We start from the raw sequence: 26,132 nt of genomic DNA, 5'->3' as shown, positions 1-26,132 counted from the left end.
CTCTCTCTCTTTTTTTTTTTTTGTCTTTTCTGGGGCCATACCCATGGCATATGGAGGTTTGCAGGCTAGGGGTCCAATTGGAGCTGTAGCAGCCGACCTATGCCAGAGTCACAGCAACACCAGATCAGAGCTGTGCCTGCGACATACACCATAGCCCATAGCAACACTGGATCCCTAACCCACTGAGTGAGGCCAGGGATCGAACCTGAAACCTAATGGTTCCCAGTCAGATTCATTAACCACTGTGCCATTATGGGAACTCCAAAGTAGTTCTCTTAAAGCCAGCATATATATGGGTCTTGTTTTTGTATCCATTCAGCCAGTCCGTGTCTTTTGGTTGGGTCATTTAGTCCATTAACATTTAAAGTAATTGTTGGTATGTATGTTCTTATTGCCATTTTATTTACTGTTTTGGATTTGTTTTTGTTGCTCTTTTTTCTTTCCTTCTTCTCTTGTTCTCGCTCTTGTGGTTTGATGACTATCTTTAGTGTTGTATTTGAGATGATTTTTCTTATTTGTGTATGTATCTATTGCAGATTTTTGGCTTGAAGTTACCCTGAAGTTTTGATATAAGAGTCTATATGTGTGATTGTTTTAAGTTGTAAGTCTCTTAAATGCAAGTGCACCTCCAGTGTCCTGCATTTGTACCCTCCTCTACTCACAATTTCTTTCTTTCTTTCTTTTTTTTTTTGGGGGGGGGCCTTTTTGTCTTTTCTAGGGCTGCTCTAGCAACACATGGATGTTCCCAGGCTAGGGGTCTAATTGGAACTGTGACTGCTGGCCTACGCTTGAGCCACAGCAATGCGGGAGCCGAGCCACGTCTGCAACCTACACCACAGCTCATAGCAACACTAGATCCTCAACCCAGTGAGTGAGGCCAGGGATCGAACCTGCAACCTCATGGTTCCTAGTTGGATTCGTTAACCACTGAGCTACAACGGGAACTCCCTTCTCACAATTTCTGCTTTTAGCAGCATAGTTATGCATGGATGATTTCCTACAATTACTGTGTATATGCCTTTACTGGTGATCCTTGTCATTTGTGATATTTTTGTTTCTAGTTGTGGCCTATTTTTTCTGCCTAGAGAAGTTTCTTTAGTATTTGTTGTAAAGCTGATTTAGTGGTGCTGAATTCTCTTAACTTTTGCTTGTCTGTAAAGCTTTTGATTTCTCCTTCAAATTTGAATGAAAGCATTGCTGGGTAAAGTAATCCTAGTTGGAGGATTTTTCCTTTTATCCCATTCAGTATATCATGCCACTCCCTTCTGGCCTACAGAGTTTCTGCTGAAAAATCTGCTGATAACCTTATCGGAGTTCCCTTGTATGTTATTGGTTTCTTTTCCCTAGCTGCTTTCAAGATTTTCTCTTTGTCTTTAATTTTGGTCAGTTTGATTAATATATGTCTTGGGGTGTTCCTCCTTCGGGTTTTTTATATGGTACTCTTTGTGTTATCTGGATTTGAGTGAGTGGCTCCTTTCCCATGTTAGGGAAGTTTTTGGCTATTATCTCTTCAAATATTTTTCTGTCCATTTTTCCTTGCTCTTCTCCTTCTGGCACCCCTATAATACGGATGTTGGTGCGTTTAACATTGTCCCAGAGTTCTCTTAGACTGTCTTCATTTCTTTTCAATCTTTTTTCTCTTTTCTTTTGCACACCAGTGATTTCTAGTAGTTTGTCCTCCACCTCACTTATTTGTTCTTCTGCCTCCTCTATTCTTCTGTTGGTTGCTTCTAATGAACTTTTTATTTCAGTTATTGTATTTTGTATCTCTTCTTGTTTAAGTTTTAAATCTTCATTTCTCTGCTCAATGTTTGCTGTAAATTATCAATCTTTGCCTCCAATCTCTATCCAATGTCCTGTATCATCTTCACTGTCATCAGTCTAAAGTCTTTTTCCTGGAGGCTGATAATCTCCAGATCACTTAGCTATTTTTCTGGGATTTTTTTTCTTCCTCTCTTATCTGAGTTATAGTTCTCTGTCTTTTCATTTTTAAAGGTTTTTGGTGTGGTCTCCTTTTTTTGCAGACCATAGAGTTGTAGCCTCTCTTACTTCTGATATCTGTACCTCTTGTGGCTGAAGTTGGTACAGGGGCTTGCTATATCCCTCCTGATGGGAGGGACTGGTGCCTGCCCACTGGTAGGTGGAGCTGGTTCCTATCCCTCAGGTGGGTGGGGCTTTGTCTCTGGGTGAGATTAGAGGTGGCTGTGTGCCAGGGTCTTTAGGCAGCCCTTTTACTGGTGGGTGAGGCTGTGATCCCATCTGGATTATTGTTTGGCCTGAGGCTTCTCAGTGCTGATGGGTGGGGCCAGATTTTCCCAAAATGGTCTTCTCTAGAGGAACACTCCTGAGACCTTTGTACCCAATATCCTTCCCCCAAAATAAGTCACAGTCACTGTCTGTTTTCCCAGGATGTCCTCCAAGAACTTCAGTCAGGTCTGACCCAGATTCCTATGGAGTCTCTGCTTTGCTTTGGGACCCAGTGAACATGACATCCTGTGTGCACCTTTCAAGAATGGGTCTCCTTCTCCCCCAGTCCTGTGGGTCTTCTGTGTACAAGCCCCACTGATCCTCAATGCCAGATGCTCCAGGGGCTCTTTCTGCCAATGCCAGATCGCTAGGCATGGGGACCTGATGTGGGGCTTGAAATCTCACTCCTATAGCTGAGTCTCTTTGATACAGTTACTTTCCAGTCTGTGGGCTTCCCACCTGGTGGGTATGGGGTTGCTTATATCATGCAGTTGCCCCTCCTGCCATCTTGATGTGGCCCCCTATTTGTTTTCTGGAGTAGGATATCTTTTTTGAAAGTTTCCAGTCCATTTGGTTGAAGATTGTTCAGCATTTGGTTGGAATTTTGTTGTTTTTATGAGAGAAGGTGAGCTCCAGTCCTTCTATTCTACCATCTTAATCCTGTCTCCTTGGGAGCATTCTAATTTCATTGATTAGCTGTCCTGCTTTTCCAACACACTTGTTGAAGAGACTATCTTTTATCCATTGTGTTTTCTTTGTCATAGATTAATTGACTGTAGGTGTGTGGATTTATTTCTTGGCTCTCTATTTTGTTCCACTGATCTCTGTCTGTTTTTCTGCCAGTACCATGCTGTTTTGATTACTGTAGCTCTGTGGTATTGTCTGAAGTCTGGAAGCATTTCACCTCTAATTTTGTTCTTTTTCCTCGGGATTGCTTTGGCAATTCTGGGTATTTTGTGGTTCCATGTAAATTTTTGGATTATTTGTTTTAGTTCTGTGAAAAATGCCATGGGTAATTTGAAAGGGATCGTATTAAATCTATAGATTGTTTTGGGTGGTATAGCCATTTGAACAATATTAATTCTTCCAATCCAAGAGCCTGGGGATCTTTCCATTTCTTTTAATCATCTTCAGTTTCCTTTATCAATGTTTTATAGTTTTTTAGCTTGTAGATCTTTTCCTCCTTGGTTAATTTTATTCCTAGCTATTTTAATTTTTTTGACATGATTTTAAAGGGGATCTTTTTTTTTTTTTACTTTCTCTGTCTGATATTTAATTATTAATGTAAAGAAATGTGACAGATTTATCTATATTAATCTGATATCCTGCTCCCTTGAGGATGAAATCTCTACTTTTCAAATAACTTTCTTTCATAATATGCTTTAATATCTGGAAGGATTAATCTGTCTTCTTATTCTTTCCTGCCCCTTCAAGATTTTCTTACATGTAATCACAGAATGTTTATTTCCACAGGAGTTTTAGCATAACATTTATCAAATTCTCATAATAGCCTGTGCATGTTTTATTTTAGGGAGAAATAATGCTTTGTAATGTTTAATATATCTGTACATCATCTTTCACTTAACTCTTATGTCCTTCAGTAGAGTTTTAAAGTTGTATTTACACAATTATTTTATATACTTTGGTTGCTGTCTTTGGTACCACAATATTTTGGTATCTTTCCTTCCATCGTATTTTAAAAATTGGTTATTATTTATAAGAAGAATAACCATTGATTTGAGTCCACACTTGTATTTCTAAGAAGGGCCTCTAGTTGTTGAGACATAGCTGATATTCAGATCTAGCTGTGGGACCCAGAACTCAGGGCTGGCTCATTTGGATTTGCTTCTTCAACCAGATATGTCCTCCCTGAACTGTACCACCCTCCAGCCCACATGTTTGTTTTTAAAGCATTTTTATAAAAATTAACTTTTTAAACTGGAAACATTATATATGTATTTTTATTTTTTACTTTAGCAAAGACTACCTTAGCTAAATGTTCAAGCACCTGCTCTGGCTAGCTATAGCAGAGTTTCATAAGTGATGTAAGATAGCTCATAGAGTCTCCTGGAGAGACAGAGCAACAGAAAAAGACAAGGCAGATAGGAACAATGTCCTCCTATACCTGAGGGACAGTCCTACAGATGTTTTGGCTTCCACCATTCCCTGTTTGTGCACTTGGCTGTATAAGTCCTACAAGAACTTTCTCAGAAGGATCTAATGCCCATGACCTTTAAAAATCTCACCCAAGCTGTCTTTGGTTGGTGAAATCTGTGTTCTACTGCTGCAAGGGAGTCTGAGAATAGCAGGTTTCTTCGCTTTCCAGTCTCCCTCAGTAGGGGAGGAAAGCTGGGGAAGGCTGAATGGGATTAAGCAAACCCATAGCATTTTCTACAAAGGGGTACACAATGAAAATAAATCTCCCTTTTGCCTTGACAGTTCTCTGGTCCTCTTTTCATAAGGAAACTGTTAGCAGTTTCTGGTAAAAATTAAAAAAGAGTGTTCCATAGCAGTACATATAAATTTGCTTTTTATTATAGATGCCACTTGGTTGAATTTAACCAATTTATTATTCTATGCTATGCTGGATTATTTTACCGTTTCTATCTGTTGGTGAGGACTGATACTCCCCAGTAAGGCCATGCACACAGTTAAAATATAAAATGCTTTTGTACTCTCTCTCCCGGTCACTAATCTAGGCTTTCCTTCACTTGGCCTCTGTCTGGGATCCTCTAGAACTTCCCCAGACCCAGCAATTAAAGGCTTTCCAAGACCCAGCTTTAAGCTAGTCTCTGATTGGTTGCTGCCTAAGCCATGCTGGTTGTTAAATATTTTTAATATCTCCTCTGCTTCTAGGTTAATGATGTCGAATTGGATTCTGTATAATCCTAAGGCTTTTTCTCTGGTCACAGTTAAAGTCACACCAATGAAAGAATACATGACTGTTTAACCAGTGTCTCAATGGTGCATATTTAGCAACCTAGCCTTTTGTTATCACAAACCGTAGTGCAATCCTTGACATACATCTTTATACACATGTTTAGATTTTAAATCTATTTGCTTAGTCTAAGAATTTGTGCATATAAAATTTTATAGATATTGCCAGAGTGCTTTCCAAAAAGATTTTTACCAATATACATTTCAGCCAACAGTGTATAAGATAGCTAACATTTCTTTATCTTGTCAAAGAAGTTTTATAAAAGATTTAAAAGATGTTTTAGTGAAATGACTTTACCCTCTTTAGTGATGATATTGAAAAAAAAAAGGCAAAGGAGAAAATTATATTAGTTTAGAATGAAAGAGACTTTTTTTTTTTTGTCTTTTTAGGGCTGCACCTGCAGCGTATGGAAGTTCCCAGGCTAGGGGTCAAATCAGATCTGTAGCCACTGGCCTATGCCACAGGCCACAGCTACTCAGGATCCAAGCTGTGTCTGAGACCTATACCATAGCTCATGGCAATGCCGGATCCTTAACCCACTGAGTGAGGCCAGGGATTGAACCTGCGTCCTCATGGATACTAATCAGATTCATTTCCACCGAGCCATGAAGGGAACTCCATAGAATGAGAGACTCTTAATGAAACTTTACCAAAATTCATTCATCATTGCTAGCTTTTCCCAGTTAATAATATTTTGATACTATATTAAAATTTGCTGGGAAAAATAAAAAAAATAAAATTTGTAGGGGTGAACATCAAATTTACAGGTTTTACTTTTCAGAACTCACCAATTTGATACATGGATAACATTTGTCAATTCCTGATGACACGATTACTCAAAGATGCCAACAGTAATTATCTGATAACAAATATAAGTTTTTCAGTGCTTTCTAATACAGTAGTGCTCAACCCAACAGTACTTTTGCTTCCTAGGGAACATCTGACAATGTCTGAGGACATTTTTGCTTGTCACAACAAGGAGGCTGATGCTACCAACATCTAGTGGATAGAGGCCAAGGATGCTGCTAAACTTCCTCCAATATAAGACTCCACCCAACCCTGCCCCAAGTTATCCAGCCTAGAAATGAGAAACCTTGCTGTAATAGAATACTCCTGGAAATGTACATTTATCCAAATGGTTACACTTTCTTCCATTATCTTTTCTCTCCTGTCTGTTCTATCAATCTCTTCTCAAGATTGTTGGCACGATCTTCCCATTTTAAAGACCATGCTCCTTGGTAGACAAGATGAAAGAAAACTCAAAATAATGTCATTTTGCTTCCTCTCTGTAACTTGCTAACATCATCAAATCTACCTGGGAGTAGGGGAGGGTGGCTATACCTTTCGTGTCCTCCCTATATTTAAAGCGAGCTAAAGTTTTTGTGTTGTTTTGAGTGTTTTTCACAAGTCTTTACTTATCGTGGTATTAGTCCATTCTTCTAATTGGCCATAACCACACTGATGTGTTCATTCTTACTTTACCCTCTTCCTTCTTCTTTTGTATATCCGTTAGATCTCTCAGCCTTTAAGATTTCCCTGGTTGCCTAGTGATTAAGGATTTGGCCTTGTCATTTAGGTGGTGCAGGTCCCATTCCTGGTCTGGAAACTTCCGCATGCCATGGGTGTGGCCCCCAAAAATGCTCAGCCTTTAGAAAGCCCCTTGGTATACACAACTGAGTTATATATGCATGTGTTTGCTCCCATTTTTTTCCTCATTTGTGATTACAGTACTGGGTTTTATTTTTAAATTAAAAAATTTTTTAATTTTTAATTTTTTTTTTTCTCTTTTTAGGGCTGCATCCAGGGCATATGGAAGTTCCCAGACTAAGGGTCGAATCAGAGCTGCAGCCGCTTGTCTGTGCCGAAGCAATGCAGGATCTGAGCTGCGTTTGTGACCTATACTGCAGCTCACAGCAACGCAGGATCCTTAACCCACTGAGTGAGGCCAGGGATCAAACCTGCATCCTCATGGATACTAGTCAGGTTTGTTAATGCTGAACCACTACAGGAATTCTGGGTTTTATTTTATTTTATTTTATTTTTTTATTTTTTTATTTTTTGTCTTTTTTGTTGTTGTTGTTGCTATTTCTTGGGCCGCTCCCACGGCATATGGAGGTTCCCAGGCTAGGGGTTGAATCGGAGCTGTAGCCACTGGCCTACGCCAGAGCCACAGCAACGCGGGATCCGAGCCGCGTCTGCAACCTACACCACAGCTCATGGCAACGCCGGATCGTTAACCCATTGAGCAAGGCCAGGGATCGAACCCGCAACCTCATGGTTCCTAGTCGGATTCGTTAACCACTGCGCTACGACGGGAACTCCTGGGTTTTATTTTTTGAGCTTTCATTTTAGAAACTTCGGCTCTGGGAAATTCTTATATGTTTTCTAAACTGCTAAGCAATCTAAGACACTTTGCTTTGTGTTTTCTTTCTTGGCTATAATGAACTCTAAGGTGACATGTCTAATTTTTCCCAAGGTTCCTGTCACTTTCACTTCACTAGTAGATTCTCTTTGTTGATAAGAATTAAGCCCAGGGTAGCACTTCCATTCTTAGTTTCTTTGGCTCTTTGAATGATGAAGTTGCTGATAGAGAGGCAGATGAGAAAGGAGAGAAGTGATTCTTCCAGTGCAGATTTTAATTACTTTATTAGCTCTTTGGATTTGCTGAATTCTTTTATTTTAAAATTTTGGAGTTCCCGTAGTGGCGCAGTGGTTAACGAATCTGACTAGGAACCATGAGGTTGTAGGTTCGGTCCCTGCCCTTGCTCAGTGGGTTAATGATCTGGCGTTGCCGTGAGCTGTGGTGTAGGCTGCAGACGCGGCTCAGATCCCGCGTTGCTGTGGCTCTGGCCTAGGCTGGTGGCTACGGCTCCGATTGGACCCCTAGCCTGGGAACCTCCATATGCCGCGGGAGCGGCCCAAGGGATAGCAAAAAAAAAAAAAAAAAAAAAAAAAAAAATTTTTGCCTGGTCTCTTTTATTTTATTTTATTTTGTCTTTTTAGGGCCATACCTGCGACATATGGAGGTTTCCAGGCTAGAGGTCGAATTGGAGCTGTAGTTGCCAGCCTACACCACAGCCATGGCGATGCCAGACCTGAACCACATCTGTGACCTACACCACAGCTCATGGCAATGCCAGATACTTAACCCACTGATCCAGGCCAGGGATCGAACCTGTGTCCTCATAGATGTTAGATTCATTTCTTCTGAGCCATGACAGGAACTTCATTGCCTGGTCTCTTTTAATTTTGACCTTTCACTTCAGTCAACTTCTTTTCATTTTATTACCATTTCCATCATTTCTTAACTAGAATTTTTATGTTTTAGTATTTTGCTGAGAGCACAGAGTATATGTATTCTAAATTTTCTTTTGTCTCAAGGATAATTTCCCCTTGCATCTTTAAGACGTCTTCTTCTTTTATTGTTATACAGTCTTTTAATTTTAGATTTTTTTCTACTTACTTATTTTTGATAGACAGATTTATTCAGTCCTGGTGTTTGTCTTTTTTTTTTTTTTTTTGGCTTTTTAGGGCCGCGCCTGCACGACATATGGAGTTTCCCAGGCTAGGGGTCGAATTGGATCTGTAGCCGGGCCTACGCCACAGCCACAGCAATGCCAGATCTGAGCCGCGCCTGCGACCTACACCACAGGTCACGGCAATGCGGGATCCTTAACCCATTGTGTGAGGCCAGGGATGGAACCCGCAACCTCATAGTTCCTAGTCGGATTTGTTTCCATTGTACCATGACAGGAACTCCTTTTTTATTTTTTATTATTATTTTTTTAGGACTGAACCCATGACATATGGAGGTTCCCAGGCTAGTGGTCGAATCAGAGCTGTAGCTACTGGCCTATGCCACAGCCACAGCAATGTCAGATCTGAGCCATGTCTGCGACCTACCCTACAGCTCACAGCAACACCAGATCCTTAACCCATTGAGCGAGGCCAGGGATCAGACCTGCATCCTCATGGATACTAGTCAGATCTGTTTCTGCTGAGCCATGATGGGAACTGCCTGTTATAAGTAAGATAAATATTTCTCTTTTGAGCTCTATCAACTTGGAACTACAGAATTTCTCTCTTTAACTTTAAAGTGGAGGACACGTATCTTGCTAAATTTCTGGGTTACAGGAGGGACAAGGACTCTCCTAATCCTATTGTTTGGTCCTCTATTTGGAGGTGAATTTAATCCTAGATAATCTGAAGCAATTCAGACTCACTTTTCACACAGAGGTGTGTAAAACTTAATCTCTAGGCAGAATAACCTTCTGCCAGGGTTGTTTCTGTGCCTGCACCTGCTTCTGGGGCTCCCATATCCCAGAGCACAGTATGGCATTCTTCCCTTTTCCCTTTTATCCCATGTTGCATTTCTGGGAACTAAAATCTTCCAACTGAGTGTAGTTAGAAATATATTGCTGGAGGTGGCCAGGAACCATCTCTGGCTATCAAAAAACTGCTCCTTTGCAGTAAGGGGTGGTAGCTGGATTTATGGTTGGCTCTCTCAGCCCCAAGTCTCTCACAGATGCCAGGATACATGAATGTGAGGGTAAGGCTCTGTGGTTGCTTTAAATTTAGGCACAAGAAAGTTCTAGGTCCCCCTTCTCCCAATTTGTTTCATTCATGAAGAAGATAAGGTGGAGTGGCCAGATTTAGCAAATGAAAATGCAGAACACACAGGTTTGAATTTTAGGGAAACAACCCATCATTTTTTTTTAGTATAAGTATATTCCAAATATTGCATAGAACATATGCCAGAAAATTACTTGTTGTTCATCTGAAAATTCATAGTTAATAGGTCATTCTGTATTTTATCTGGCAACTGCAAAGTAGGAGAAATTTCTTCTCAGTGTTTGAAATAATTAATGAAGTCATAGTCCTTTTGTATCTGAGGTATGGTGTAACAGGGTCTCTTTCTAGTTTGATAAATGTTGCTTTCCCAGTTTTCCTGCACCTGCAGGGCTGGTTAACAACTGGGAGGACTGGAGGACATTGTAAAGAGCCTGGGAGGAGTTCTTGTCGTGGCACAATGGAAATGAATCCGACTAGGAACCGTGAGGTTGCAGGTTTGATCCCTGGCCTCGCTCAGTGGGTTAAGGATCTAGCGTTGCCATGAGCTGTCTTGTAGGTCGCAGACATGGCTCAGATCTGGCATTGCTGTGGCTCTGGTGTAGGCTGGCAGCAATAGCTCTGATTCGACCCCTAGCCTGGGAACCTCCATATGCTGTGCAGGTGTGGCCCTAAATAGACAAAAATAAAGCAAGCAAGCAAGCAAGCAAGCAAGCAAGCCTGGAAGCCTTCTTAGAGGAAAAGAGTAAAAACCTGAATTCCGCTCTTGCATTTATTATTAGAAAGTTTTTTTGTACATTGAAGAAGCCTTGACTAAAAAAGGACATAGTGAGAAAGGACAACAAAGACCTTAGACTAGGACCCCTGTTGTGGCCTGCGTTGCCCGATGGGAGAGGATGTTTGAGCACTTGTGTAATGCTTGGGCACTTGTGTGATGGGAGACAGAAGGCCCTTCTGACCCAGCCACTTGGTGCCTGGTGAACGAAAAAGCTGTAGGCGTGGCTGCCATGCCATGCCTCTGAGGGAGTGGGCGGCCTCTTTCTTGAAGAATCACCGTGGCCACTGTGTTTGCAGTGGCAAGGGCAAGAACGCAGCAGGTGGGGAGGTCACGTGGAACTGCAGGGGATCAGTTGTCATCAGTAAACTGTGTGCCAGGAGCTGAACACCAGCAGTTTTCAACAGGGCTTGCTTGTATTCGAACAAAATTCTCTGATTTTCTCTTTCTGAGATATGTGGATCGAGAGGCCTCCCAGGGTTCTTGGACAATTTGAGGAACAAGAGAGATACTAGATTCCCTGCCGGTGAGGCAGTTAGTGGGGAAGTGGTTTTGATTTGAAAAAATTAATAATAAGCCCTCCTTGTTACCCCAAACTATTGTAGTTCCTCCTATTACTACATATATACATATATTTTACAAATATGACATCATAACATGTATTTTTTTTAGAATTGTTAAGTTCTGTAGATGTTTCTTTTTTCTTTTCCCAAGATGTCATGATCTGAGAAGACTAAATAGGTTTTCCCGTGGCCTTGTATTTAGCAGTTTTGACTACATACTTAAATCAATAAACCCATGTTAATGAAAGAATATGAAGTTTTATGATTCTTCATAATTCTTGCATCTTTTTTTTCTTTGTCAGCCTGAATTCTTAATATTTTTGAAAGACTGAGCTCAAAATTTCACCTGTAATAGGTAGTCATCCTTGGTAATTATTTTGAACTTTGATTAGTTGTTTAATATTTGTGCCTTGACCCTTAGTTTGTATTGTATAATCTTTTTTGTTGTTGTTTTGGTGGTGCCTAGAGCATGCAGAATTTTTGGGACTATGGATTGAACCTGCACCACAGAGGTGACAATGCCCAATACTTAACCCTCTGAGCCACTAGAGAACTCCCTGTATCACATAATTTAGTATTTACGGTATATGCTACTTAAAATATGATAGTTGATCCTCTTGATTGCATTCTTCTAGGGAGAAATATAGGAACATGTATTTTATGATCTTAGGATAGGGAATATTTTTTTTTTCTTTTTAAGGCTGCACCTGCAGCATATGGAAGTTCCTGGGCTAGGGGTCGAATTGGAGCTGCAGCTGTCAGCCTACATCACAGCCATAGCAATTCGAAATCTGAGTCACGTCTGTGACCTACACCACAGCTTGCAGCAATGCTGAATCCTTAACCTACTGAGTAAGGTCAGGGATCAAACCCACATCCTCGTGGGCACTATGTTGGGTTCTCAACCCACTGCATCACAACGGGAACTCTGGAAATACTTTTATTTTATTTTTTAAAATTTTTGATTTTAATTTTTTAAAAAGTTTTTTGTTTTTGTTTGTTTGTCTTTTCTAGGGCCACACCCTCGGCACATGGAGGTTCCCAGGCTAGGGGTCTAATTGGAGCTGTAGCCAGGCCTATGCTGCAGCCACAGCAACACGGGATCCGAGCCGCGTCTGTGGCCTACACCACAGGTCACAGCAATGCCAGATCCTTAACCCACTGAGCAAGGCCAGGGATTGAACCAGCAACCTCATGGTTCCTAGTTGGATTTGTTAACCACTGAGCAATGACAGGAACTCCATGAAATACTTTCTTAAGTAGGACCTCTAAAACGTAAGCAGTAAAATAAAACACTGAAATCTTTAATTACATTAATATGAAAAATTTATTTGTGAAAAAGTTACATAAAAGAAGATAAATGAAAGCTACCAACTGAGAGGATATATTTACAAATAAGCATAAAGAATGGATTGCAGGAGTTCTTTTCTTTCTTAAGGAAAAGAGCAGTCTTAACAGAGAAATGGGTCCATGATAAGTGAAAAAGTAATCGTAGACAAGAAAATTGGAATGACCAATAAATAGGTGAAAAGATATTTAGCTTATTTCCCTAGTTATCAGTTAAATACAGATTAAATCAATGATGAGATAGTTTATCATACCTATTAGATTGGCAAAAATTAGTGTCTAATAATAACGGAGTATCTTAAGGATATGAAGAAAATAGAACTTTTATTTATTTATTTATTTATTTGGCCACCCCATGGCATATGGAGCTCCCTGGCTAGTGGTCAGATATGAACCACAGCCTCGAACCAAGCCACAGCTGCAATGCCAGATCCTTAACCCACTGTGCTCAGCTGAGGATCAAACCCTTATCCCAGTGCTCTCAAGACTCTACTGTTCCCATTGTGCCAAGCGGGAGCGTCAAAATAGAACTTTTATATACAGATGGTGGGATTTTAAGAATATGAAGAGAGACATATCAAGCAGGGAGAGGATACTTTCAAGGAATATAATTGGCAAAGGATTATATGTAGAATATGTAGAGACTTCTTGGAAATTAATAAGAAAAAATAGGCAACCTAGGAGAAAAATCCTTTAAAAAATGCAGGTAATTAATTCACAGAATAGAGTATTGAATGGCTGGCTAGTCAACCTAAAACAGATCACCAGTTACACTGGTAATCAGAAATGAAAATGACGAAATCAACTTTGTACCCCCCATGGTAGCAGAAGTTGAAATGTCATCAGTATCTTGTGCCCCTGAGGGAATGGGGACATGAAAACCTACATGCTCTGCGGATAGTGTGATTTTGGAGACCTGTTTGGTAATATTTGTTGAAACAGAGTACATACATGCTTTCTGACCCAGAAATTCTGTTTCCAAATTGCATTAGTTACTAGGGCTGCCTAACAAAGTACCACATGCTGGGTGGCTTAAACAACAGAACTTTAGTTTCTCAGAGTTTGAAGGGTGAAAGTCTAAGATCAAGGTGTCAGTGGGTTGATTTGTTTGTCTCTCCTTCCTCTGAGGCCTCTCTCCTTGGCTTGCAAATGGATTTTTTTTTTTTTTTTTTTGCTATGTTCTCACATGGTCATGCCTCTGTGTGTGTCTGTGTCCTTATTTCCTCTTCTAATAAGGATCCCTTTTATACTGAATCGAGGCCCACCATTGTGGCCTCATTTTACCTTAATCACATTCTTAAAGGCCCTGTTTCCAAATATAGCCATGTGCTGAGGTATAGGGGGTCAGGACTACAAATAAGCATCTTAGAGAGGACACATCTCAGCCCACAACAGAATATATATATTAGAGGGACTTTTACATAGGTATACAAAGAAACATGTGTGAGAATGTTTATCATAGCCTTGTTTCCTGTGGTAAAGAGTTGGATCCTACCTAAATGTACTTGAATAGGGATATGGGCAGATAAAATACATTAGAAATGCTATAAGGATATAGGCAGATAAAATACATTAGAAAAAATACATAATAAATGCTACAAATGGAAAATAAAGGAACAAAGTCAGTCAGTTATATTAATTGGGAACTCATTTACCTCAAATAGCAAGAAATCTGTAGGTAAGAAGTTCAGAACTGATAACATTAAGGACCTAAGCTCTTTGTAAAGTTCTGCTCTGTCATTTTTTCTCCTTAGGTTTGCAGTAAGACTGCTCTATGTCCAGGTATCATACCGCAGATAATGGAAGGAAGGGCGAAGGGCCATAGTGACATTGTCTGACATCATTTTTATAGGGAAGGCAAAAGCAGAAACCCTCTTAGCAAACATCTGCTGACATCTCTTTGTCCAGAATTCTGTCATATGCTATTCTGAGTTGTAAAGGTTGGGAAGTCGAATGTCCTACTTCCATAGTAGTGAAAGGCAAGGGGGAGCTGGGCCTATGTGTTGAGTGAGCGAACATGCCATTATTGACATGAGTAGAACATAAAAACATAGTTTTGAGGGGAGAAATTGAGAGGAAGAGAGAGAGGGAGTGAGAGAGAGAGACATATTGAAATGTAGAAACAGATGGGAAATACAGTACTGTTTGTGTAAATTTAAAAACCCATCCATACATACGCTATATATCATTCTAAAGGTATATATCATAAGTAAAAAAAAATGTTATAGAAAGTTGACTGGAAAGATAACTATGAGCTACTACAGATTGGATGCCTATAGGAAGGGGGGAGAGAAATGAAACTGGATACAGAATATGAAAATAAAAAATAAAATATGCTTTTCACAGATCAGTTCCATCAGCTGAATTTTTACCTGAGAAGCATGATTGATTGTGTCAACCTAGTTCTTTATATTCAAGACCCAGGAGGAAAAGAACTGGGATGAGCTGGTTGTGTGTGTGGATTTACTTAGACTATTGGGCAGGGTTGTTAATTCAAGTAAAAATAAAATTTGATTTTCTATGTTAACAAGTGAGTTTAATTATTTTTCTTTACTCTATGATAAGTGCCATTTTTTTCAGTACAATTGAAGGCCTGATAGGAATGATACCACAGTTTAAGTTTAGTGATGATAGCAGTTATTTTGGGGACAATTTAGGGATATTACATGTTTTGAAAAATGGGTTTTCTTTGTGTCTGCACATATTTTTCTTGTGCTCCATAATGCAAAATTACTAGAGTTGACTTTTTAGAGGGTCAGTGGGGACATGAGTAAAATAAACATGGCTACTTGGTAGTGAAATCCATCATGCTCTGGTTTTCTGTTATTATCTTTGGAAAGAGAGTGGGAGAAAGGATTTCCTTCCTTTCTCTCTAATACAGTCTCTGTGACTTACTAGCTCTCTGCTCTGGAATGGAGCAGATTGGCACAACTCCATAAGTCTAATGTGGGAACAGGACACCAGGAGTTATTTTATTTCCTTTTTTAAAAAACTTGTTGTCATTCTTTTGATTTTAGTTTCATATTCTATCCTTAAACTATCCCATACTTAACCCTCTAAATAAACATACACAATTTATTAACATGTGTTAGATATCTTACATTCGTTAAGCATTTATTACAACTTTGGAAGCAGCCCTGAAGCTCTTACGTTTTAGGACCAGGATTTCTTGTTACCTAATAAATTATTATCATGGACAGGGTAGAACTTCCCTTGGTGAAATGGATTTGATTTGCTACATAAAGATGTGTGAACTTAATAACTCTTTGCCAATTTTTATTTTTATTTTTATTTATTTATTTATTTATTTATTTATTTATTTATTTATTTATTTATATTTTTAGGGCTGTACCCACAGCATATGGAGGTTCCCAGGCTAGGGATCAAATTGGAGCTGTAGCCTCTGACCTACACCACAGCCACGGCAATCCCAGATCCAAGCCTCATCTGTGATCTACACTACAGCTCATGGCAATGCCAGATCCTTAACCCACTGAGTGAGGCCAGGGATCAAACCTGCGTCCTCATGGATACTAGTCAGATTTGTTTCCGCTGAACCATGATGGGAACTCCCAATTTTTAAATCAGATGGGCAATCCATTTGTTATCTCTCAAATAGTCTTTTAAAATTCAGTGGCATTTGGCTTTGGGAAAGTAGAATTACACAAAGAGAAACTTCTTTCCACAAAATGGCAGTGATTGATTAATGAATTATTTAATACAGTAATTAGCACTCCATTAGAGTCCATGGGTAATTGTGTAAGTAATTACCCTTCATAGAAAATTTATGTTTCATTTACATGAAGAAACTAGGGTAAATGGGAGTTAATGTGGACAAGGCCAGGCAGAATAAGGTAGCGCTTGAGTTTGAATCAAGTTTGTCTCGCCTTTCTGCCTATTCTTTTCATGACTTCCCTTCTCTTCCTACCCCAATGGATACTTGTTTTGCCAAGTACGAGCCTTGGTGCCTCATCTCCTTCTACTCAGCCTTGAGGGAGCTTTTCTAGGTCTCATGGCTCAAGGTGTAATGTGGATGCATAATTACCATATCTTAATTTTTCTGTTACCATATCTTGATTTTTCTTCTAGACTCCAGGATTCTGAGTTTCCAGCAGCCCATGGGACTCAACCCATTTGCATATGCCACTCTTACCTCAAACTCATCACACCTGATGCCTTCACTGTTAGAGTTTGCTCTGGATTTACTCCCTGGTGTGAATATTACATGTTACAAGCCCATACAATGGTTTAGAGAGGTAATAAGTTGTGTTCAAGATAAAATGAAATATATAAAAAGTATATTGAAAATTCAAATAGAGCATAAAACATATGAAGGCATTTTTGCTAGAAGTAAAAAGGATTATTTTAAATAAGTATCATCTGTTCATTAGTTATTCAATCTCCCCTCCTCACCAAAGTGTTATTATTATTATTATTATTATTGGTATTTTTTTGTCTTTTTAGAGCTGCACCCGCGGCATATGGAGATTACCAGGCCAGCAGTCGAATTGGAGCTGTAGCTGCCAGCCTACGCCACAGCCACAGCAACACAGGATTCGAGCTGCATCTGCGACCTACACCACAGCTCATGGCAATGCCAGATCTTTAACCCCCTGAGCAGGGCCAGGAATTGAACCTGCATCCTCATGGATACTAGTTGGGTTCATTAACCACTGAGCCATGACAGGAACTCCCAGCATTATTATTTAATAAGGTTTTTTTTTTTTTTTTTTTGCCACAAGTAGAATAGAATCTAATGAAGCCTTTAGATGTTTGTTGTTAAGCCACCTGTAGAAACCAAAAATCGTTGAATGAGACACAGTTAAGGAGTGCCTGTGTCAGGAACTAAACTCAGAGTTGGAAAGTAAAATGGAATTAAGTGGCTAGCTGAAAAGACATAAAAATCAGTTATCCATATATTTTAAAATGTGTGGATGATTGGTGAAAAAGATATGCAAATTACTGACAAAACGGAATTTTCAGTTTCTTTCTGGGTGCTTATTTTGTAAGTTAATTTGAGAAATAATTCTAAGTATCTGTTTGGTATTATAGAGCATATACCTAAATAGATATATCTAAAACAGATAAAGTTACAAAACTTTATGAAAGAATAACAGTTGATGAGATGCTATACTTTATTTCAAAATGTAAAATGTAATTTTTATATGCTGCCATTAGTTATTCTATGAGGAAAGAAACTGCCATATACAGATATTAAAAATGATTTTATAGAGTGAAGAACCCCCAAATTTGCTTTCATTATAAGAGATAGAGTTTTCTTTTAAAGAAGCTATAATTTCCTATTTTAAATCATAACTGAGGAAGAGAATGATTATTTCTTTTCTCTTTGGAAATTTGTTTTTTTTTTTTTGGTCATTATAGGACCGTACCTGCGGCACATGGAGGTTCCCAGGCTAAGGGTCGAATCAGAGCTTATGCCACAGCCGCAGACGGCAATGTAAGATCCAAGCCATGTCTGCATCCTATGCCTGATCCTATGCCCCACTGAGCGAGTCCTGGGGTTGAACCTGTATCTTCCTGGATGGTAGTCAGATTCATTTCCATTGAGCCATGATGGGAACGTTTCTCTTTGGAAAATTTAATACTTTAGTATAAAGGACATGTCTTTAGGGGCAATCCTGGGAGCAAGAGGAGAGAGATCACTCTGAACTTTTAGATCTGTTTTATTTTTGTCATAGTTAACAGTAAACTTGATATTTGTGATAATAGCTTTAGAGAAGCATGGAAAATTTTTATCTTTGGTCAAGATAAATTTATGGTAGTTAATGATTTTAGTTAATTGGATAGTAAAATCTTTATTTTTAGAGTAAATCTGGCAAATTAATGTTCATTCTTTTCCAAACTGAAAGGGGTGTTAGGTTGTAAAATAATTTATAGCTTGTGTGAGTACCTTGTTAGTCATAACATTACATGCTCACAAGAAGTATAATAATGCTGTGATAAGAGGAAACATCTTCTAAAATTAGCCTGTAGCTCCTAATATATAATGGACAATTAGCAAACATTAAACAAGGTGATTAAAAGATATGAAACACTTTACAATGTCATATGTAATTTTGAGGAGGAATCATTTTTGTTTTATAGTGCAGTTTTTATTTTTGTTTTTTTGCAGTTATTTTTGGATTTTCTGATGAGGCTTGGAATCTTTAGAGTTTTTGTTTGCTTTTTTGTCTCAGATAATATAGGGTTGGAGAAAATCATTCTGGTGGTCGAACCCATTTCTGCTACTTCTAGGCCTTCTAGTTATTTCCTTCCTACCTTCCTTCCTTTCTTCCTTCCTTCCTTCCTTCCTTCCTTCCTTCCTTCCTCTTTTTTGCCTTTTAGGGCCACACCTGAGGCATATGGAAATTCCCAGGCTAGGGGTTGAATTGGAGCTGTGGCCGCTGGCCTACACCATAGCCACAGCAACACTGAATCCAAGCTGCATCTGCAACCTACGCCACAGCAGATGGCAACGCTGTATCCTTAACCCACTGAGCAAGGCCAGCGATCCAACCCACATCCTCACGAATACCAGCTGGATTTGTTTCCACTATGCCACAACAGGAACTCCCTAGTTCTTTTCTTTCAATATCATGAGGATGCATCTGATTGAGTTGGGATAGAGGAAGAAATAATGGTAGGTTTTGGCATAGATGGGAAGTATTTAACACTAATATAGGCTCTATAAATCACATTTATATGGGCAAAATAAAATGGTATATTTCTAAACACATTTAATAGGGAAAGTTGAGAAGGTGTGCCCCAGTGCCTAGTTCAAGTATAAAAATGAATGTCATTGGACTCACTACTCACATTTCAGAATCAAGTGATACCCTCTGCTGGCCAAATGTGGCATTGTGTTTATTTATTTATTTATTTATTATTATTTTTTTCAATAACTTAAAAAATTTTTTTTACCAGTTTATTTATTTTTATTTTTTTTACAGAATAAAATACATATATTTAAACACAATTACATTCACACAGATTATTATATCATGGATCTTAAGAAATAGATTAAGTGACTCCCTAGGAGAAGTGGAATGGAAAATATGCTGAGACAAATAGGAAATTTATTCTATACTTTATCCCATTTTGTATGGCTTTTATCTTTACTATTTAGTATTATCTATTACATTTCAATTTTTCTCTAAAAATTAGCATTATATTAAAATTGTGTATATTATGCAAACTAAAATTTATAAAGAAGAAAGCCTTACATACCATTAAATATTTTATAGCATAATAAAAAGAATAACTTAACTGGTAAGAATAACAAAAATAATACACCTTCTGAAAAGAAGTAAAATATAAAATACATAAATTGGTTAAAAAATAGTGTAACTATATAAATATGTCCTCACAATTTGTTACATCTTATTGATTCTTCTAGGTGATGTGATAAACAAGACATTATAGACCTTACATTGTACCATGGAGAGAAATGGTTAGTAATAATACAATTGTAGAACTGTATTATTTAATTATACAGTTGCATTATTTAATTGTAATTATCATAAATTCTATGATGGAGAGGAAATCAGAATCAGATCTAAGAAGACTTCAGCATTCCAAGAATGATGTCAAATAACCCCCTTCATGGTGGATTATGCGCTTATTTACTATGAGATATATTTCTTCTTCAGAGATTCCTTGTTTGTGTATCAATTGTAGATTTTTGGTTTGCAGTTATTCTGAAGTTTTGATATAAGAGTCTACATGTATATGAGATTGTTTTAAGTTGTTGATCTCTTAATTGCAAGTTCATTTCCAGTGTCCTGCATTTGTACCCGCCCTGATTTTGGTGGTATAATTGTGCATGGATGATTTCATACCTTTACTGGTGAGCCTTGTCATTTGTGGAATTTTTGTTCCCTGTTGCAGCCTTTTCTTTTCTGCCTAGAGAAGTTCCTTTAGTATTTGTTGTAAGGCTGGTTTAGTGTTGCTGAATTCTCTTAGCTTTTGCTTATCTCTGAAGGTTTTGATTTCTCCTGCAAATCTGAATGAGAGCCTTGCCAGGTAGAGTAATCTTGGTTGGAGGTTTTTTCCTTTCATCACGTTAAGTATATCATGCCACTCCCTTCTGGCCTGCAGAGTTTCTGCTGAAAAATCTGCCGATAACCTTATTGGGGTTCCCTTGTATGTTACTTGTTTCTTTTCCCTAGCTGCTTTCAAGATTTTCTCTTTGTCTTTAATTTTGGTCGGTTTGATTAATATGTGTCTCGGCATATTCCTCCTTGGGTTTATTTTATATGGTACTCATTGTGCTTCCTGGATTTGAGTGAGTGGTTCCTTTCCCATGTGAGGGAAGTTTTTGGCTGTTATCTCTTGGAATATTTTTTCTGTCCCCTTCTCTCTTCTCCTTCTGGCACCCCTATAATACAGATGTTGGTGCGTTTAACATTGTCCCAAGTTCTCTTAGACTGTCTTCATTTCTTTTCAATCTTTTTTCTCTTTACTGTTCCACGTTAGTGATTTCCGCTAATCTGTCCTCCACCTCGCTTATTCGTTCTTCTGCCTCCTGTATTCTGCTGTTAGGTGCTTCTAGTGAATTTTTTATTTCAGTTATTGTATTTTGCATCTCTTCTTGTTTAAGTTTTATATCTTTGTATCTCTTTGCTCAGTGTTTCCTGTAAGTTATCCATCTTTGCCTCCAGTTTGCTTCCAATGTCTTGCATCATTTTCGGCATCAACAGTCTAAAGTCTTTTTCCTGGAGGCTGAGAATCTCCTCCTTGCTTAGCTGATTTTCTGGGGTTTTTCCTTTCTCCCTCATCTGAGTTATGCTTCTCTGTCTTTTCATTTTTATAGGTTTTTGGTGTGGTGACCTTTTACAGAGAGTAGAATTGTAGCCTCTTTTACTTCTGGTGTCTGCTGCCCTTGTGGCATTGTGTTTAAAAATGAATGGCTTTTTTTGGTTTGTTTTAATAGGGCTGATTGTCAAATAAAAGAATTGAAAAGGGCAGAGTATTGTAAAATATTATAGGAAAAATTGCAAATATGAAGAATTAAGCAAATGTATCACTTAAATAAATATCTTTCCAAGTGAAACTAATATGGAAATACCCATAATTGAAATTTCCTAACCTAATCTATTTTTTAACCATGGAAGTAGGTCATAGGGACAAAATACAGCAGGGGCAAAATATATAGATCTCCTGCCCCCATCTTCAATAATAAGTCTGAATAATCCAAGCTATTTAAATTACTTTTATTAGTTAAATTACTATTTTAAGGGTGATTGACAAATATCTAGAGGTGAGATAAGAACTGCTTTTCTATGGGTACCCTGACATATATATATATAGCTAGTATGAATATATATATATATATATATTGCTAGTATAAATATTGTATTTGTGTGTGTGGATAGATAGATAGATAGATAGATAGATAGATAGATAGTGCTTTTTGTGGCTGCACCTGTGGCATACAGAAGTTCCCAGGCTAGGGGTAAAATCAAAGCTAAGACTTCTGACCTATGCCACAGACATAGCAACGCAGGATCCTAGCTGCATCTTCAATCTCACCGCAGCTCACAGCAATGTGTGATCCTTAACTCACTGAGCGAGGCCAGGGATCAAACCTACATCCTCATGGATACTAGTCAGGTTTGTTATGACTGAGCCACAATGGGGACTCCCTGGAATATTCTTAAGTAATTTAGAGGTTTGATAAGTTCAGAGAAGTATAATACAGCATGTCTTTAAAAAACTTTTTTTTCACTACTTTTTAAATTCTTGAAGTCACCTTGGAATTTATAGTGTTTGGGCACGTAGTGCACATGAAAGTTATGTTTAAAAGCTTGTATTGGACAATATAGCATTATTTCACTGCAAACTTGAAAAATAGAATATCAAGTCTGATTCAACTGTTTGATGTTGACTTTCACTGCCATGTTGCTTTAAGAGCACCCATCCCCCTTTCCTGCTTGAGCCACTGTGTCCTGTCAGTCATCCTGAAATACACTAGGGTGCCTGTCAGCCTGTTTGCTTACAGATGCATCATAAGCCAAATTGAGAGCTGTAATAGTGGCCCTGAATTTCTAAACACAAGAAATTGCTTAGACAATTGGTTTAGTATCTGTATGTGGGCAATACTCTGTCCTGCAGTAGGTGAGTGAAGTGTCAAACTTTTTAAAATCAAACTTTGCTATAAGGCAAATCCTAATTATAGATTTTTTTGTTGCTTGGTTAGATAACTTTGGGGGAAATTAAAAGACATTATTTCTATAAAATGGGATGAATAGAAACTACTGTGTTGTACATTTATTACTTTTATGACTAATTTTCCTTTTAATATCACTAAACTACTTTATGAAAACTCCAATTTTATAAATATCTACTTTTCCAAGCAGATTAGCAGGCATTTCAGTTTTAGATAAAAATGTGATTCTCTTACATACTTTTTCTTTCACATCAGCTTGAACAGACTCAGTTGATCAGAAGCTCAATCCTGCTATTTGAAGTATTTATTAGTGGTTTTAAAAAGAGGTACTAAAACAAATTCTCATGTGCTAGTGCCCAATCTATAGAAGTCTTATATAGAGCAATTAAAAATTCCTTCTGTGTATCTACGCTATTATTATTTGAGTAACTATATACAAGACACTGGAAGCTTTACATTCTTTAAACATAAATGTTATGCAAAAAGTAAGTTCTTTAATTTTTGTCATATGCCGCTAAACTGAAATTATGCATGGATGTTTTCCCTGTATTTTTTTGTATGCAGCCTTAAATATTATAATTAATAAAGGCAAAAAAGTAGAAACTCGTGGATTTTGATACCTGCATGTTCAATATGGTTGAGAATAGTTAAGAGGCTATAAGGAGTTAAAATTTTAAGGCTTTATCTAGGGTAAATAAGAAGAGATTGCATTTTCAGATAATGGAATGATTATTTATTCCTTACTTTGTTCTAGAAAGGATTTAGGGTGACTTACATGAAATTCAAGAAAGGATAACTTAAAAGTGGAGTGAAAATAGAAAGAAAAATAAGTACGAGATATAAAACAGAGCCAGAAATAAGGCTGAGCTGCAGTGGTTCTTGACTACAGTTTTATGACATGGAGTGATTGGAGAGAAAAGATAGGATTATATACAGAAATACAGAAATGATGGAATTTCATGCAAACTAGCTCTCTCCCTTACCAAGGGTGGTAGTCCCGAGCGGGGAAAGTATGTTGGACAGTGAATATTCAATATACTTTAAATGTCACTTGTGTTTTTGGTGGAAAAAAAAAAGTGGAGAACTGCTGGCTTTTTAACCCACACACTCATTTATGTGGGCATAAGCATTGCTCTGAATTTTCTAAAAGAAAAAAATTTGGGTTTGTTACTTAATTCAGAAGAAAGATTAAAGAGGTTTAGTTTTTTGGAAATAAAGAATCATCTAAATAAGGTCAAATATCTACATATTCGAACAGACACAATCAAGCCAATATTTAAAATAAATGCACTTGGTGGTTTTTATGAATCTGTGAATCTAGTTCTGGTACCTTTTTTTTTTTTTTTCCTGAATAGATTGTTGTAAATGAGATTAGCTCCTTTCCTTCCTATCCCTCCATTTAGTGATAAATTTAACTTGAATTTCAACTTCTTTTAGGTCAGAATTAACTGGATCAATCTAACTTGGAAAAAAGTTGTTGGGTAGGAGGAAGAAATTCAAAGGCAGGACTTCTTAATGTTCTTTGATCTTCAAATACTCAAAAACCAACTACTGTGTTGAAGGCTTTGGGCTCTGCAATGCACACCATGCTAAACCTGGCTCACATAAATGAACAAGCTTAGAAACTCATGGCCTTTACCCAGTGGTATTGAAAAAAAGGGTAGCAATTAAAATTTTGCTAAGGATCTTCAGTGATATCTTCAGATGTTAAAATTAACGTAATGAGTCAGGGACAATCATTTGGCTTCTTTTTTTTAACTCCACTGTTAAAAATAAGATAAAAAGAATAATTTTTTAAAAAAGCACTACAAAAACAAAGGAAAAACTCAAAGCTTTTATTTTTGTAAACACATTTGCAGGTTGACTTAGAGTTCTTGCTGGAAAAAATTATAAATTGGACAGATAACACATCAGCTGCATGAGATGATGTTGAGCATAACCTGGATGCACAGGTTTGAAACCTGGGAAACAAATATTCTTAAGTAGGGTTTAGGCAACAAATAAACTGAATGATGTACCAAAGTGGTCAAGTGTAATAAAAACAAATTAACTTTTGAAAGTGTTAGTTCGGAGATCCTAGTAAGACATCCATACAAAGAGCTTATAGAGCCAATGGATATCAGTAGAAATTTGTAATTATGTAGTAAACAAAAATCTAGTAATATTTTTTGTGTTTATGGAGGAAGAGATACATAGAAAAGATTTTTTTTTTTTGTCTTTTCTGGGGCCGCTCTCTCGGCCTATGGAGATTCCCAGCCTAGGGGTCTAATCAGAGCTGTAGCTGCCAGCCTACACCACAGCCGCAGCAACACGGGATCCGAGCTGTGTCTGCGACCTACACCACAGCTCACAGCAATGGCAATGCCGGATCCTTAACCCACTGAGCAAGGTCAGGGATCGGACCCACAACCTCATGGTTTCTAGTCGGATTCGTTAACCACTGAGCCACGATGGGAAGTCCTAGAAAAGATTTTTTAAAAGTCACAATTATATGAATTTTATAGACGTTAAATTCATTCTTTTCACGTTTACAGTTTGATGAGTTCTAACAATTATATATAGTCATATAACTACCACTGTAATCAAATAGAACATTTTCATCAATCCAAAAACTTTCCTTGTACCCTCTGCAAGTTAATCCTTTCCCTTAACCCTTGGCCATTGATAGCATTGATCTGTTTCCTGTCCCTATATTTTTGCTCTTTTAAGAATGTCATACAGGTGGAATCATGGTGTGTACTTCTGTCTGACTCTGTCACTTAGCATAATGCCTTTGAGAGATATTCATGTTGTTGCCTGTATCAATAATTTATTTTTTCTTGCATGACATGTGACCATATGATGGTTTCACAAATTGTTTTATCTATTCACCTGTTGATGGAAATTTGAGTTGTGTGCAAATATAAGGCTACCATTAATATTTGCATATAGGCTTCTATATGGACTTTTGTTTTCATTTCTCTTGGGTAAATGACTAGTAGTAGAATTGTTGGGTCATAGGGTGGGTGTGTGTTTAACTTTATAAGAAATTTCCAAGCTGTTTTCTAAAGTGGTTGTGCCGGTTTTCATTTTCATTAGCAAATGTGTGAGATTTCCAGTTGCTTCTCATCTTTCCTAGCTGTAGTATTGGCAGTCTTTATAATTTTAGCTTAGTATGTGTGTAGTAGTATATATTGTGACCTTAATTTGCATTTATTTAGAGACTTATGATGTTGGGCATTTTTCACGTGCTTATTTGTCATCTATATATTTTCTTTGGTGAAGTATCTTTTCAAATTTTTTTGGCCATTTTAAAAATTGAGTCATTTTTCTTTTAATTATTGATTTCTAAGGATTCTTTATATTTTCTGGATACAAGTCCTTTATGATATATGGGTTTTAAAAATCCTTCTAGTTTGTCATTTCATTTTCTCAACACTGTCTTTCAAAGAGCAAAAGTATTAAATTTTGTTGAAGCAGTTTATTGATTTTTTTTTAATGGATCATGCTTTTGGTGTTGTATCTAAGAAATCTTTGCCTAACACA

At 37.7% G+C, this 26,132-nt stretch overlaps 1 protein-coding gene across 6 annotated transcripts in view; it reads left to right on the top strand.

Moving 5' to 3' along the window:
- Positions 1-26,132, top strand: part of CTNNA3 (catenin alpha 3) — a 1,779,313-nt gene that overhangs the window by 56,963 nt on the left and 1,696,218 nt on the right. The window contains exon 1 of one of the 6 annotated variants that reach the window (XM_021074381.1): positions 22,124-22,555. The exons of the other annotated variants lie outside the window; for them this stretch is intronic. Coding sequence (XP_020930040.1) covers positions 22,528-22,555 — 28 coding nt within the window. The 5' untranslated portion in view covers positions 22,124-22,527. Of the gene's footprint in view, positions 1-22,123; positions 22,556-26,132 lie in introns of those variants that run through there. 6 annotated transcript variants of the gene reach the window in all.

The sequence above is a fragment of the Sus scrofa genome, chromosome 14 (assembly GCF_000003025.6).
Source record: "Sus scrofa isolate TJ Tabasco breed Duroc chromosome 14, Sscrofa11.1, whole genome shotgun sequence".
In the NCBI taxonomy this organism is placed as follows: domain Eukaryota; kingdom Metazoa; phylum Chordata; class Mammalia; order Artiodactyla; family Suidae; genus Sus; species Sus scrofa.
The sequence above is the reverse complement of the archived record's forward strand: the minus strand, read 5'-3'. Positions and strand labels throughout refer to the sequence as shown.